Source organism: Triturus cristatus, chromosome 2_2 (assembly GCF_964204655.1).
Source record: "Triturus cristatus chromosome 2_2, aTriCri1.1, whole genome shotgun sequence".
NCBI classification, from domain to species: Eukaryota; Metazoa; Chordata; class Amphibia; order Caudata; family Salamandridae; genus Triturus; species Triturus cristatus.
In genome coordinates this window covers 515,006,910-515,021,239 of record NC_140582.1, presented here as the reverse complement: position 1 = coordinate 515,021,239, position 14,330 = coordinate 515,006,910, and the positions used below count along the sequence as shown (strand labels likewise).

Genomic DNA, 14,330 nt, shown 5'->3' with positions numbered 1-14,330 from the left:
AAGTAGGGGTCATTTGTCCTAAAATGCTATGTGATGGTAATATCTTTTTCTACCAATTTGAAAATAAAGAATGAATCCATAAATAAATGGTAGCCCAAGGTTAATTGAGAAAACCATTGTGGCCGAATGGAAAATTAATTCATGGTGTCAGAGGTACTTTGTGCAGATTGATGATAGTTTCTGATTCCAATCTCTGATTTACCTGAACTGAATCACTCCCCTTTTCTAAACTTGTCTGTAAATGACAGTGCACTACCAAACGATGCTTTAGTTACATTAGAAAATCACCTGCCTCATGTCCATTAAAGCTAGGTGGATCACGAAAGTTTGCGGTTCTAAAAGTTTGGGAAGCACTGGTCAAATCTTTATCATTGAATATATGGTGACATCTTTTAACAAAGCGTGTAGGTCTTTTTTTTTATTAATGCATAAGACATTTTGTTTGAGGCTCATATGAGGCTATTGTGTTTTTAGAGGTTAGGGTGTTAGCCTGCAAACCATTAAAGGTGCCTCTGGCATAGGGTGTTTAGTCTGCATTATAGGTTGCTGTGCAACCCCTGCAGTTTGTGAGGTCGTTTGAGAGTGTTCCCACTTGTATTTTCACCTGCCAGTGTGTATGTGCTTATAATTGTGTGTGTCGGATTTAGTTTTCAGTCTATTAAAGTACTATTTTCTTTTAAACGAAAAGGCATTGACAGTATATTGATTTATCAAGTGTTTCAGTTATAGATTTATTGATTGGTTAATTAATAAAGTACTAAAATACTCTTGTCTGTGATACCGAGGCAAAACGCCCATATTAGTCACAGGGAGGAGAACACAAAAGAAGTATTTATGAAGCACAACTTTCACCTAAAGGGATCTTGGTGCTGATAAAATATTGAATTCCTAAAAATGGAAATTACAAATAAAAATAACAAAATGAATTCAAAATACATCAATGATTCGCTATTACTTTAGGCAAATGCCAGCAAACTTTACCACGTTGCTGCTCATGATCACATCTCGGCCACTTGAAGCGTACTGATTCTGTCCAGGTTCCTAAGTTAAATTTATTTAACAAAGGTCTCAACATCTTTTTGCAAGCGCAGTTGAGGAGCAGGCATTTGAAAAATAAATTAATCAAACTTTCTTTGGGTTGCTTACACAGCCTACAGTTAGAGGATAAAGAGGCCCGAGTGGGCCTAGTTGTTCTAATTTTCCAAATAAAAAACAACAAAAAGTAATCTTAAAAGAGCCGGCCTCATCAATTTGCTTGAGTAAATTGTACAAAGTAGAAGTGAGAAGGCTGCATAAGACTATTAAAGGTATTTTGAAGCCTTCAGACCACTAAACAATGCAAGTTCACAAGACTGTAAAAACACTTTCAATGATTGTTTAGCCACTTCCTTAAAGTGTTAAGTTGAGGTAGTTTTAAGGCATGCATTCTGAAGTCTCAGGATAGCAATTGAGTCCCTAATATAAGTTAACCATGGAGTAGCTACACTCCAATCATATTGTACTTAGTCCCATAAAATTGCTTCCAGGGCGCCAGCTGAGGAGGATTTCTTTACCTCGCTACTAAAAAGCATCTAATTACATTGAGATAAAGGGAAAGAAAACTGAACTCAAGTCTGAGGTGTATGTTTGAACCGGATTGTGGATTTATTAGGTGTTGTTTGTTATGTTGCAGAGTTCTTACTCTCTGTCCTCAGAGTCAAATGCTAAAAGGGGTACTTGGTTCTTAGTTTGGTAGACTGCAGCATGAGGGTCACAGGACACCAGAAGGTACTGATTCTGGTTGTTACAATTGGGGCCAAGTAGCTTCTGTTTGTCACTGAGACAAATACAATAACAATATGTTAAAACAGCTGTTCATCTATAACACAATCTACTAATGTGGTAAATTAGCCTCGCCCCTCTCTGAAGAACAGCTCTTCCCATGTTACTCTTTAACCAAAGACTTGGATATCAGTGCCTAAGTACTCTTTACAAACGCACCTCATTCTCTCAGAATCGCCAGACATTTTCTTTGACATCAGAGACAGCAAGCAAATTTCAGTAGTACAGAGGCCTTCAAACTAGGGCCTGCACTGATCTTGGTGGGGCAGGGGTTAACGGGTGGGGGAGGGACGAGGGAAACAGAAAAAAAAACATGATCAGAATGACTGTTTTTAGAGTTGCAGTGTGTTACTCTGCAATGGGCCATCAGTGATTTATTTTTTCACGCATATTCTGGCAAGAAATAGGTGTCAAAGTGAGGGGGTATGGAGGGTTCCAAATAATTCTCAAAGCCCCTCTGCTCATTTATGATAAAGGATCACGTTCTGATTACTTCTACGCTTTAAGTGAGTTCAGGCCGCCACTCGCATGTTTTTACATTGGATTGGGCAGCATTAAAAGGTTTAAAGACCACTGGAGTAGCAAAACGCAAGTCACTGGTTATAGGCTCCTAGATAAAAACACATTTACCAGTCACCTTTTTTTTTTATTTTTTAAACACGGTAGTTGTCTGAGAAATGGCAGCCAAGTCTAGGAAACAGAATTCTGCCCCCCCCCCCCCCCCAACGTTTATCAACGTGCTGCTCGAAGCAAACAAGGAAAGCTGCTTTCTGAAGATGCCACATTTGTATTTAAAAATCAACCCAAAGTTGTCTCAATATAAAACAGCAACTACTGCAAAATAACCTCCCCCTAGAAGATAAAACATGCAAATACACGCGGTGGACAAATAGACACCGCTCTTCAACAAACCTAGCCAATCAGTCACCCACAACACACAGCTCTGACCTATTTGCTCTTAAATGAAAGTGCATTTTTCTATTCAAATCGTTACTTTTCACAGCCCTTAGAAACCAGCCAACATAGGAAGACGTCTATATAAAAACAAAGAAATAAAAAACAAATGTGGAGAGGTATGATGCATTCTTCTGTGTAGTTCTGCCAAATCAATCCTGTGTTTTCTTTTAGTTAATTCAGGTTAGCGTTTCGCTCTAAATTGGCCCCGGTAGGCATGGTTCGCACTTTACGAGATCAGGAGAGGTTCCATGCTCTGGGCTGACAGCCTGGGAGGGGCTGCAGGAAAATCTATTCAGCATCTTGATGGACGGGGGATAAGGTGGCTCGAGGGGGGCTTGAGGGTAAGAGTGAACTAAGGTGACCTCACATTTCAAAATCCCAAAACTGAAGGCACAGCTATGCCCTTTAAATCATTCCTATGATGACCTTTATAGTAATACAACTGCTGCTTGCTCACAAAATTCTTGTGATTTCTTGTTATATGTTACTGTAGTTTAATTCCCCTCATTGCAAAACTCATATGAAAAGTTGCATATTTTTGCACATAATTAGTTCCCATGTATCGATTTTTATACTGACGAACCAACTGGTTCAACAGGACCTACGAAATGACTACACCTATGTCAAGTCAACGGGGCTAAGACGAGCATCGTCACACCTGAAGCAACCACGACAACAAACTTGAGAGTGGCCCTGAACTTACAGCCTGTACAGTATGACGTGAAACCTGCTTGTCAATCACACACTGTCTGGGATAATGAAATGCGCCCACATTCTGGTTTGCTTTTAGCCCGGCCCTGCCAAAGAACACTGTGTTATGAGCACAGATGGTGCATGCCTGGTTCTGGAGAGCGGCCTGGTGCAAACAGCAGACTCGCTCGTCGGAATACCAATGAATCCGAGAGAGGCAGGCGTCTGCTGTCAAGCGGCAGGTTTGTAAACACGGTGCAAGAGAGAGAGTTAACACCCCGGGACTCCTGTCTAAGCAAGGCAGGCCCCGCCGGTCGCTGCTGCGGGATATCGTGGCAGAGCACCTAGGATTCCAAGGTTAGGTTCACTGAATGATGCTGTGAGGCGTGCAGAGGAGGCAAAGGATTCATTTTCTATATTTCATGTACTCATTCGAAATGGTTCCCTAGCTTCTTTCTTAATTGAAAGAAAATAAAACTCACATGCATTCCCTCTTTTACCGCCTATCAACACAGGAGCGCAATCTGATGATGTCACTCATGAGCAGGAAAGCCACAGTAACAGCAATTTTTTTAATTCAAAAAGTATCAACCATGAAAACAAAGATATCACCTCTAACATCAAAAGTTGGAAAATTTGAGCAGGCAGACGCTTCTAGTTTTCACAATGCTACTAATCCGTAAATTAAACCCTTTGGCTGGATCAACAAAAACAATATTTAAGTAGGCATCAACCAAGGCAAAGCATGATCTGCTGTGATGAACAAACACATACCTATCAACAAACTGAGGAGCCTCTGGACCTTGGAGCTGACTCCCACCACTCTGTACAATCCCTGGTCGGTTATGCCTGAAAGAGAAAAAGAGCACATTATGTAGGCCTTCAAACCATCCAAAGTGTGCACAATCAACGCTCCTTCAATGATAAAAAGGTACACATTTGCCGTAAATGATGAACAGTTTTCAAACATGAAACTCTGGATGGCTTTGTACAAACCACTGTGCAAATGACTACTGAAGCAGACCAGCTCAGCCCTCAAAATAACTGCAGGGGACGAGGTATGAGCGGTAGTACCCCAGAGCTAGTGGGACAGAATTGTCTAGGCGTTAAGTATGCAGGGCCTATGCGCATTACGCCTTCCTATTTCATATGGCGGTCTGGAATCACCTCTACGGTGCATGCAACACACCGAATACGCCACATAGCGGAGAACACAGAGTGGAGGGCAAGAAACGATACATGGGTTTGGAAAAAATTAAATGAAAGCATTGTAAGGTTAAATACGCTTCAGGAAAGAAGAAAGAATATGGTTCGGACAGTGGGAAGTGCGAGACCTGAAGACTATTAATTAGAAATACATACGTAAGTTTAAAGGTAGCCCAGAGCAAAATAGAGAAGCGGTTGCAGGGTCTGCACCACAATTCTAATAAAAGAGATGAAAAGAGGTTAAAGACGAAGACCCACAATTTTATCGTATGAATCCACAATATATCCCCATCACCCGAGAACCTGCCAGGCCCTCTTGGGTTAGAAGAAGGATCTGAGGGAAGAGTTGTAGCATGCTGAAATTAACAACTTCACTGCAGTGGCGTAATGAAACCTGAGGGCCCCCCTGCAAAGTACATGGAGGGGACCCTCCACGTTTTGGACCCAGTCAGGAGCTCTCGGCCTGCATGTGAACAGTGCCGTAGAGAACCCCCTGGAGCTCGCCACCCGCACCACAGGGGTTGCGGGGGATATTGTTACACCACTGCTTCACTGCTAAGGCTTTCCCTGCCCAAGTGCTGAGCCCTTTTTTGAAGTTTGACGCACCTTGCACTTAAGCCTTCATAACGTTTTCCACAAAAGAAATCCAGGCCAAATATGCATTCTTTTTTCCCACAAGTACGGGATTCTAAAATGTACAACAGGATTTTAGATTCCCCTGGAGAGAACCAGAAAGCATAGACAAAATGTGGCAATTATTTTTAATTGGCAAAAGTGCTATGCAAGAAAGCATATCTTTTTTTTTATTTTTTACAAAAAATGGCATCAAGAAATGGTTTGCTGTGCTAAGATCACCATCTTTCCAGCTTTCACAGAGTAGCAAAAAAAATTACACAAGTTTTTGCATTTTTCCAAGTGTAAGTAGATTTTTCCAATTTTTGCGGTTTCTACCTACATTCCTGAAAAGTAGATCCAATTCCAAATTCAACATGGGGTCATTTGTGTACATTGCTCATACAATCCCTAAATAAACTAATTGTTTAAGTCAAAGAATAATAAAAATATGTAGGAAAAAGTAGAAATTAATCTCAACGTTTTCATCTGTAATTTTTTGTCCCAAAGGGCAATTTACAAAACTAGTATATAGTTACATACTTCAGAACCTTATTTCCCTGGGATATATAGTGTTTGCGGTTATCCAAAAGCATTCAATACCTAGGGCCAACTAAGCTGGAGCTTAAAATTATATTTTATTGTGTACCGACCATGTAGCAATTTATATAGAAAACTCAACTGAATGAAAAATGCCAAGATACTGAGTTAAGTAATAGTGGTTAACCCTGAATCTGAAGTTAGCTATACTATCTTGTTATTCAGGAGGCATTTTGAAAAATGTGCTCTTCCTTGCACATTGGCTTACATTTAGGAGCCAATAATGGAGAGAAATCCAAACAAGTGTATTTCCACACTTCACTCTGTAAAAAACAGTACCTCTCGAGTGGTTGGGCTCATCATCCATGGCACAAGAGGCCCCAAAACAAAATGTGGTTATATCCGATTTTTAACATGAAAATTTACCCATTTGGCGTTGTTGGTAGGTGCAGCATTTGGGCCCAGGATCAACTGTCACACATGGGAACCTACTAAACGAAACCATTTCTGAAAACTAAACACCCAAGAGAGCCCAGGGTACCTGACTTGCATGAATTCTATAAAGTTATCACCATAGTCAGGAATGGACCAAGCCAGGTACCTTGCAAAGAGCACACTGACTTGATATGGTCACAGTTTTTATCTATTCCCGTCATGGGCAATAGGCTCAGCCATAGAATTGGGATGCTGTTTTCGTTAGGAGAAGTGTAATAATGCTGGATGGTATGAATTTTGTGGATATCTGCAGATTCTAGAACTTAACTCACATAGACATTTTTTTATTTTGTTTAAGGGTAGTTCTGGAGCATGCTATCACAAACCGGTAACTTGACACTATGATTTTCAGGCAGAGGTCAGATAGAAAAACCATGCGGAAGCCAGCAGCCAAGCCTAGACTGACCTAGATTTAAAATGGGAACAGCCATGTTTCATTGGCTTTTCTAAAACCAAGGAAATCATAAATGCTACTTAAATTTATTGGTAGAGAATTCCATTGACGGGCACCAGCTACTGAAAAAGCCCTATCTATGTTGGTTTTATGTGTGTAGAAAGGAATTAGGTCTGTAGTAGCTGTCTAGCCCAACATAACTAAAATGTATGGGTCAAAACTGAAATCTGATGGCCAAACAGGGCTTTATGCACCAGGCAGAGTGACCTGAAAAGAATCTGCTGCGCTACTGGCAGCCAGCGAAGTGTGACCAATGCAGAGGAGAGAGAGTCACACATTTTAAAGTTCAGAGCTGGTCTGGCAGCTGAGCTTTGGACTAATTACATGTTTTTCATCATTTTATCAGAGAGATGCAGATATTATGCATTGCAATAGTCCAACCTCACAGAGATAAAATATTTTAAAATCATGATTTTGTTCAGATTGATACAAATAAAATACTACATCGTGGGGTCAGTGGAACACCTACCGAGGTAACATCTGTACGCCCCCTTTTGTAGATACCCCAGACATTTCTCTGTCCCCCTGATCCTGAGGTTCCTGGAATACTGTACCCTTTTGGCTGATTCTTCTGACTTCCCCGCTGCCTCGACCCCCCCCTGGTCATCTCTATTGTCCTCCTGATTCTCTACCTGGTGTGGTGGGATCCCCCCATCGGCGCTCGACACCGTCTAGACTGTTTCTCGCCTTGAGTTTTGTTTTATTGTTTCTTTGTTTGTTTTCTTTTAAAATTTAAAATATTTGTATCCTGCCTAGCTTCTGAGTTGCCGAGAATATCTCCTGTAACCCTGCTGAGCCTCTGGGGATCAGTCGCTGCTTCGTGATGTCACGCAATTGACATGCATATACTAGCGGCCGGCCCTGGTGGTTGTAGGCCCATATTTGTAACGATGCTATTTTGCACAATAACGTTTTTAAAAATAAATAAAAATAAAAAATAAAAATAAAATACTACATCGTACATACTATGCCAAAACAATGTTGCATCGAATAGGACACTCAAGGACAGGACAATATCAGAGGGGATGTGACCAAGAAGGGACCTCTTATCACATACTATGGGACTGGCCAATCATACAAGTATATTGGCAAGGGATTGGTAGGGTTATGGCCAGGATAGTGAGTCTGACGGTCCCAATTGAGCCCAAATGGTTCCTACTACAAATCACCAGAGAGGAAGCATGGCCTCGATACACGAAAATCTGGCTATCCCTGGCTGCAGTGGTGGCAAAGCGAAATGTTGCAAGATGCTGGGGTTGGCGACCGCACCAAAAATAGCGGATTGGAAGTCTGACCTGGACTGGTGCAATTTAGGGGAGAAAACTATATACTCAAGCAGGGGCTGCCCACAAAAAAGGGAAAAATGTGGAGTAAACGGTAAATATATAGAGGATTGCAAATGAGCAGGGTGTTACCTACACAGCACCATCCACATAATAATTACTAGTAGACAGCTACGGCGTAGGGGGAGCAAAAGTCAATTACGCAACAGTTAAGCAAACTGTTGCTCTCTGGGATCAAGGGAAGGGTGGATGGTTTGAATAGTGTAGAACAAATTGTTGATTATTCTACAAAACCAATTTGTATGTTGATTTCTAAACAAAATACAGGGCCGAAATTTCCGGGCCACAACACTTGTCAAATTTACTGTGTGTTGAGCATGTATCAATAAAAAGAGCTTAAAAAAGTGTTTAAAAAAATTATCATTATTTTGTAATGGTAAGAAAATATGTACATAATACGTTTTAGTACTCAAAGGTGACAATAGCATAAACTGGTCACTGCATTAATCTGATCAGAGACTGTAAGAGTTGTGTCAAATTTGAGGACAAGATTTTTCATGCAAGAGAGTGGTGTGGTTTTGTTGTCTATGCACGACAGCTAGAAAGGAAGATCTAAAACCTGGATGGACCCATAGGGCAGAAGTATCTTGGTCTTCCCCCATTTAATTTTAGCTAGTGAGTATTCATCCATACATTGATTTTCTGCAGACATGTGATATAACAGGTCAACACAGACATTAATATTTCCTTCAGCTTAAACAGGCTGAGCAGGGATAAATCTACTCGCCCACTCGGTATGGCTAGTCACTCGCTATGGCGAGTCAGATTTTATCAGGGTGCCCTTTTGGTGAGCTGACAAACAGGTGTTCTGTTCACTCACAAAGTGAAGGAGCAATACAGATACCTTTAAAATGTGTTTTTATCTAGTCACATTTATTCTGTGTTCAGAGACAGAGGTCAAAAGTCAGCTTACATCTTCAATCACTTTTATTTCTCTGTCTACAAAGATGGAGGACTGTGTAAAGTAAACTGTCTGACAAACGTGCTGTACAAAAAGTGTGAAATGAAAGGCTGAAGGATGTCATGTTTTATTCTAACTCACATTTAAATAACTAAAAAGTGAGCTGTACAAACATTTCAAAATGCATATCAGTAGTTATGAAAGCCTTTGTTTTGAAATTCTGTGTGATGAAAAATAATTTTTTAATAGGATAAATACAAATCAGAACACTTTACTTGGTGATGTACAAATGAAAAATATGTTTGCTGACTTCCAATTTCCACAGATTGTTCATACACTATATAGTTTTAGAAATAAAACTGCATGTTAGTGGGAATGTTTTTGGCCAAGTCAATGGAAAATGTGTTGTCTGTAAATGACAGTGAACCACTTCATGCTTTAGTACATATTTATTAAAAGTGAGTTTTTAAGGATGAACTGATAAACATTCCTGCCTCTGCCCTGATGGCAATGCTATTAGTGAATTAAGAGGCAACTCAGGGGTCATGTATAACCTATATGTGGGCTATATTTTTTTTATTATACATGGAGCATACGTTTAGTCTATTACATCACACCAAATCAGTTTTTTTGTACAGCAGGAATGCTGAACTCACATGTTAGAAGGTGCTCTCATATGTGACAATGAAGAAACAGGTGACTCTGCAAATAAAATATTTGCCCAGGATGACATAATGATTCCAGTTTATAGGTCAAGTACATTATAGTTAGGTCGAGTAGATTATTCAAGTTATTAGACTTGTAGGTCTAGTAAAACTTTTATGAGTTTGAGGCCTGACCTACGTAAATGAAAAAGGTAAAGCTAAAAGATTGGATGTGAAACGCAAGAGGAACCCAATAAAGATTGAAAAAGGAGAAAGTACAGATCCCTGTGCAACTCCACATTTTAAAGATTTTGTGTCTGATACACAAGAATACAGATCCGTTTTAGAGATCTGCAGAAGAGCAGCAAACAGTATGCATCAGAAGTACTGACCCCAGGTCAAAGTGCAACACAAAAAACCATCACAAGACAAACGTTTGCAACACAGAACAACCAAATGAACTTGTTTCTTGGCTCCAGTGTTGGTGGTGGTGAGTACCAAAGGAAAAGGTGATCTTAGACACAACCAGTGGTGACCCTTAAGCTATTTTTAATGCCAAAGTTAACCCAAAATAGAATCCATTTATTGACAGGGACCCAGTGTAATTGATTCAGAGAAGCATTATTAGGACAACATTACAAAGATAAAAACAAACAAGCAGTTTGGGGCATTTCTTTTTTTTAAAAAAACTATTTTTATTCGTCAACAGACACAGATAATGCCGGCCCCTGTAACCCAGAGGTATCGGCCCAAGCAGTACACTAATCACGCCATTGACAATTTTATCATAATAGGATATATGGAATGCATTTCAGATGAAAACAAAACCCCCAAACTCTCCCCCCCCCAACCTCCCAACTCCCACCCCCGACCGCACCATACTATATTCAGCCATCAATAATGCGTGTAAGCGTAGGTCCGGCAGGTCTATTCCCAGTCCATGCGTGCACCCCCTCACCCGGGGGCGACTAGGCGAGTCCCTCCTCCCGCTCCTCTGGGACTGGCTCCAGGGGAAGACCCCTATAGTTTGCCCACCTTTTCCATATCTTATAGTGTTTGCGAGGGCACCCTCTAGCTGCAAAGATAGGGAGCTCCAGACCCATATTAAAGTCCAAGCTCCTCTTCCACACATTCAGCGAGGGGGCAGTCGGCGCTTTCCATGCCCGGGCGATATCCCTCTTGGCCAGTGTGAGACCCAGTAACAGTAGGTGCCGCTTGTATATGTTGCCACCAATATCCTCCATAATGTGCAGGAGTGTCAGCTTGGGGTGCGCGGGGAGATCCCACCCCAATACCTCGGAAAGACAAGCCAATACCCCTCTCCAAAACCGAGACAAGGACCCACAAAGCCACACAGTGTGAAAGAAGGAACCCTCTTCCCGTCTACAGCGGAGGCACTCCGGAGAGTCAATTAAGCCCGCCCGCCACAGCCTCCACCGGGTAAAGTAAGCCCTATGGAAGTTCTTAAATTGTATAAGACGGAGTCGCATGGCTATGGCTGCTCCCCGGGGCGAGGCCAGTGCATCTGTCCAATCCGTCTCATCGAGGGGCCCAACATCGTCCTCCCATTTCCCTTTGTGCTGTTGGAGCGAAGGGGCACTATGGATAACCAGTGATCGATATATCTTGGAGATTTTCTTGTCATGAAGTTCTCCCATAAACAGCTTCGCTTCTACTGAGCTAAAGTCAGCTATGGAGTCCAAGCCCACCAGACTGGGGAAGAAGGCGTGGCGAAATTGTAGGTATCGATAGAACTGCATCTGCGGCATGTCAAACTCCTGCTGGAGATCCTGGAAGGACTTCAGCACACACCCACGCACGACGTCGCCTATAGTGGAGATGCCAACCCGATCCCACCCCTCAAACCCTGACAAGGCCGCCAACTGCGGCAGCCGTCCATTGTGCCACAGAGGGGTCTCGCACGTGAGTGCGCCCCACCACCCAATACGTTGCAACGCCTGACGCCAAATTTGGAAGACTACTTGCATCGCCGGTGGCAACCGCGCCCGATGGACGGCCAAATAAAGCAAGGTGTGAAGTGTGTGTGGGGCCATGAGCCGCCGTTCCACCGCATACGCCGGGTCCCCCCCCCCCATACCACCACTCGTTCAGCACCAGCAGGTGGGAGGCCTGATAATACGAGAGCAAATCAGACGTAGCCAGACCCCCAGTATATGTTGTGCAACCCGCACTACCCCTCCCTCCCACAAAAACTGACCCAAGGTCGAGTTCACCCTACGGAACCATTCCGGTGGGATCGTATACGGGTGATTCTGCAGTTGATATAGCAGGCGGGGAAGAGCCACCATTTTAAAAATTGTAGACCGGCCAAAGATAGTGAGTGGCATGCGAGTCCACAATTTGATGTCCCGACAAACCTGCTCCCACACGGGCACCACGTTTCGCCCCAGGAAATCACCGGAGTAGGTGACAAGAATACCCCCCAGATACTGAAACCCCCCCTCAGCCATCCGCACCGATGACGCCCACTCTTGCACCGGAGTCGGACCCCCAAGTACCCACAGCGTGGACTTCCGGGGGTTCATAAAAAGACCCGATGTCTCACCGAATATCTGCATGATCCGAAGCAACCGGGGCCCCGTACGATCGAGATTCGTCAAAAAGAAGAGGACATCATCTGCGTACAGGGCTATCCGATCGGCCAGGCCAGTTTCCCACTCAAATCCGGATATCTGCGCGTCCATTCGCACCCATGCCGCCAGCGGCGCCAAGGCGAACAAATACAGGGACAGGGGGCACCCCTGGTGCGTTTCACGCTGTACGGGGAACGGCCGCGAGGACGCCCCCGCCACCCTGACCGAGGCCGTTATCTCCGTATAAAGGAGCCGCATGTAGGACAGGAACCGCGGCCCGAAGTTTAAGCGTCGCAGCAGCAGAAACAAATAGCGCCAACTAAGGGAGTCAAACGCCCTGTCCATGTCTGCTAACAATAGAGCTGCCGGGACCTCCAACCGCCGCACTTCAGCAATCGCCACATTAGCTCGCCTGATATTATGCCGCATGGCACGAGAGGGCATAATCCCTGCCTGATCCGGGTGGACCAGTGTGGAGATATATGGCAGGAGGCGACTAGGCGAGTCCCTCCTCCAAGGCCAAGGTCTTCGCCAGTATTTTAGCCTCCACGTTGAGGAGTGAGATCGGACGGTACGAGGCGTGCTCCTCTGGGGGTCTACCTGGTTTATGAAACACCACAATCTCAGCATGTCTCCAATCCCGGGGTAACAACCCACCCTCTCGGGCCTCCTCCACCACCGCAGCAAAGTGTGGACCTAATGGTAAAAAGTACTTCTTAAAAAACTCACTCGGGGACCCATTCGGGCCCGGGGCCTTGCCCAGGTTCAGGCCACCCAGAGCCTCCCCCAATTCCTCCACTGTTAGCGGACGATCCAATGCTGTCCGTGCCGGGTAAAGCCGTGACCGGGTGATCAATCAGGAAGCGCTCTACTACCGTCGATGTTAGGCACTCACGGGGGCTATAGAGATCCTCGAGTATGTCACAAAGCTATTGGCCAGCGCCCCTGGGTCCACTATGGGCGCCCCCCCGAATCCGTTATCCCCGGGAGGTCCTGAACATGATATTTCCACTGGCACAATCTATGCAGCATCGCTCCTGACTTATCCCCCACTGGTACACCCGACTCATTGTGGCCAGCCACACCTGGCGCGCCTCGTCGAGCAGCAGGGAGCCATACTTCTGCTGCGTATAGAGTAACTGTCGACAATGTGCCCCCCCCACCTCCCGGGCCCTACGCTCCAGTACCCGGACCTCAGCCTCCGCTCGAACCAACTCCGCCCTACGCTCACGGCGGGCCGTCACACAAAAGGAGATATCCGCACCACAGAGTGTCGGCTTCAGTGCTTCCCACAACGTCTCCGCCCCGGATACAGAACCCACATTCTGCGACAGATACTGATCTAGCGCCGCAGTCATATGCACTCCATAGTCATGTTGTTGCAGTGCCACACCGACAGTCGCCAGCGAAACGACCCCCCCGCGCCCATCATCCGCAAGACCAGAGACACCGGGGAGTGATCCGAGAGCCCGCGTGGTAGGATCTCTGCCGTGTCCAACCGGGACACCCCGGCCCCCGATAGGAATATATAGTCCAGTCGGGAGAAGGAACCGTGCACCGCCGACAAATATGTGTAAGCCCTAGCAGCTCCATGACATCGTCTCCAGGCATCCATCCACGCCAGGCCACCCACCAGCACGTGGAGTTTCGTCCGTCCCCCTTCCCCTCTCTCCCGGCCCCCCAACAGTCGGTCCCTATGGAGATCCATCACATCATTCCAGTCCCCCCCGATGATCCCCGGGACTTCTGGGATGTCTGCCCAGCGTGCCATGAGCTGCTCCGCAAAGGACCAGGACAAGGGGGGGGGCGTACACACTACCGAACACCACCTGCTCCGTTCCAATCCGACCCAAGACAAAGACATACCTCCCATACTTATCCGTCCACATCTGGGAATGCGCAAAAGAGACCCGCCTATGTATCAAGATACCCACACCCCTGGAACCCTGGACAAACCCTGCATGGAACACCTGCGTGTATCCGTAGCGTTGTAGGCATAGCACCTTCGTTCCCAATAAGTGCGTCTCCTGCAGGAGCACCACAACCGCCGATGCCCTCTTCACGTACTGAAGG

The 14,330-nt window shown here is 44.9% G+C and overlaps 1 protein-coding gene across 2 annotated transcripts in view; it reads right to left on the bottom strand.

Annotated features, from left to right (window-relative positions):
- Positions 1-14,330, bottom strand: part of ARHGAP10 (Rho GTPase activating protein 10) — a 1,033,471-nt gene that overhangs the window by 387,859 nt on the left and 631,282 nt on the right. For both annotated transcript variants that reach the window (XM_085641636.1, XM_085641637.1), the window contains exon 14: positions 4,243-4,317. In XM_085641636.1, the coding sequence (XP_085497762.1) occupies positions 4,243-4,317 (75 nt within the window). The remainder of the gene's footprint in view (positions 1-4,242; positions 4,318-14,330) is intronic.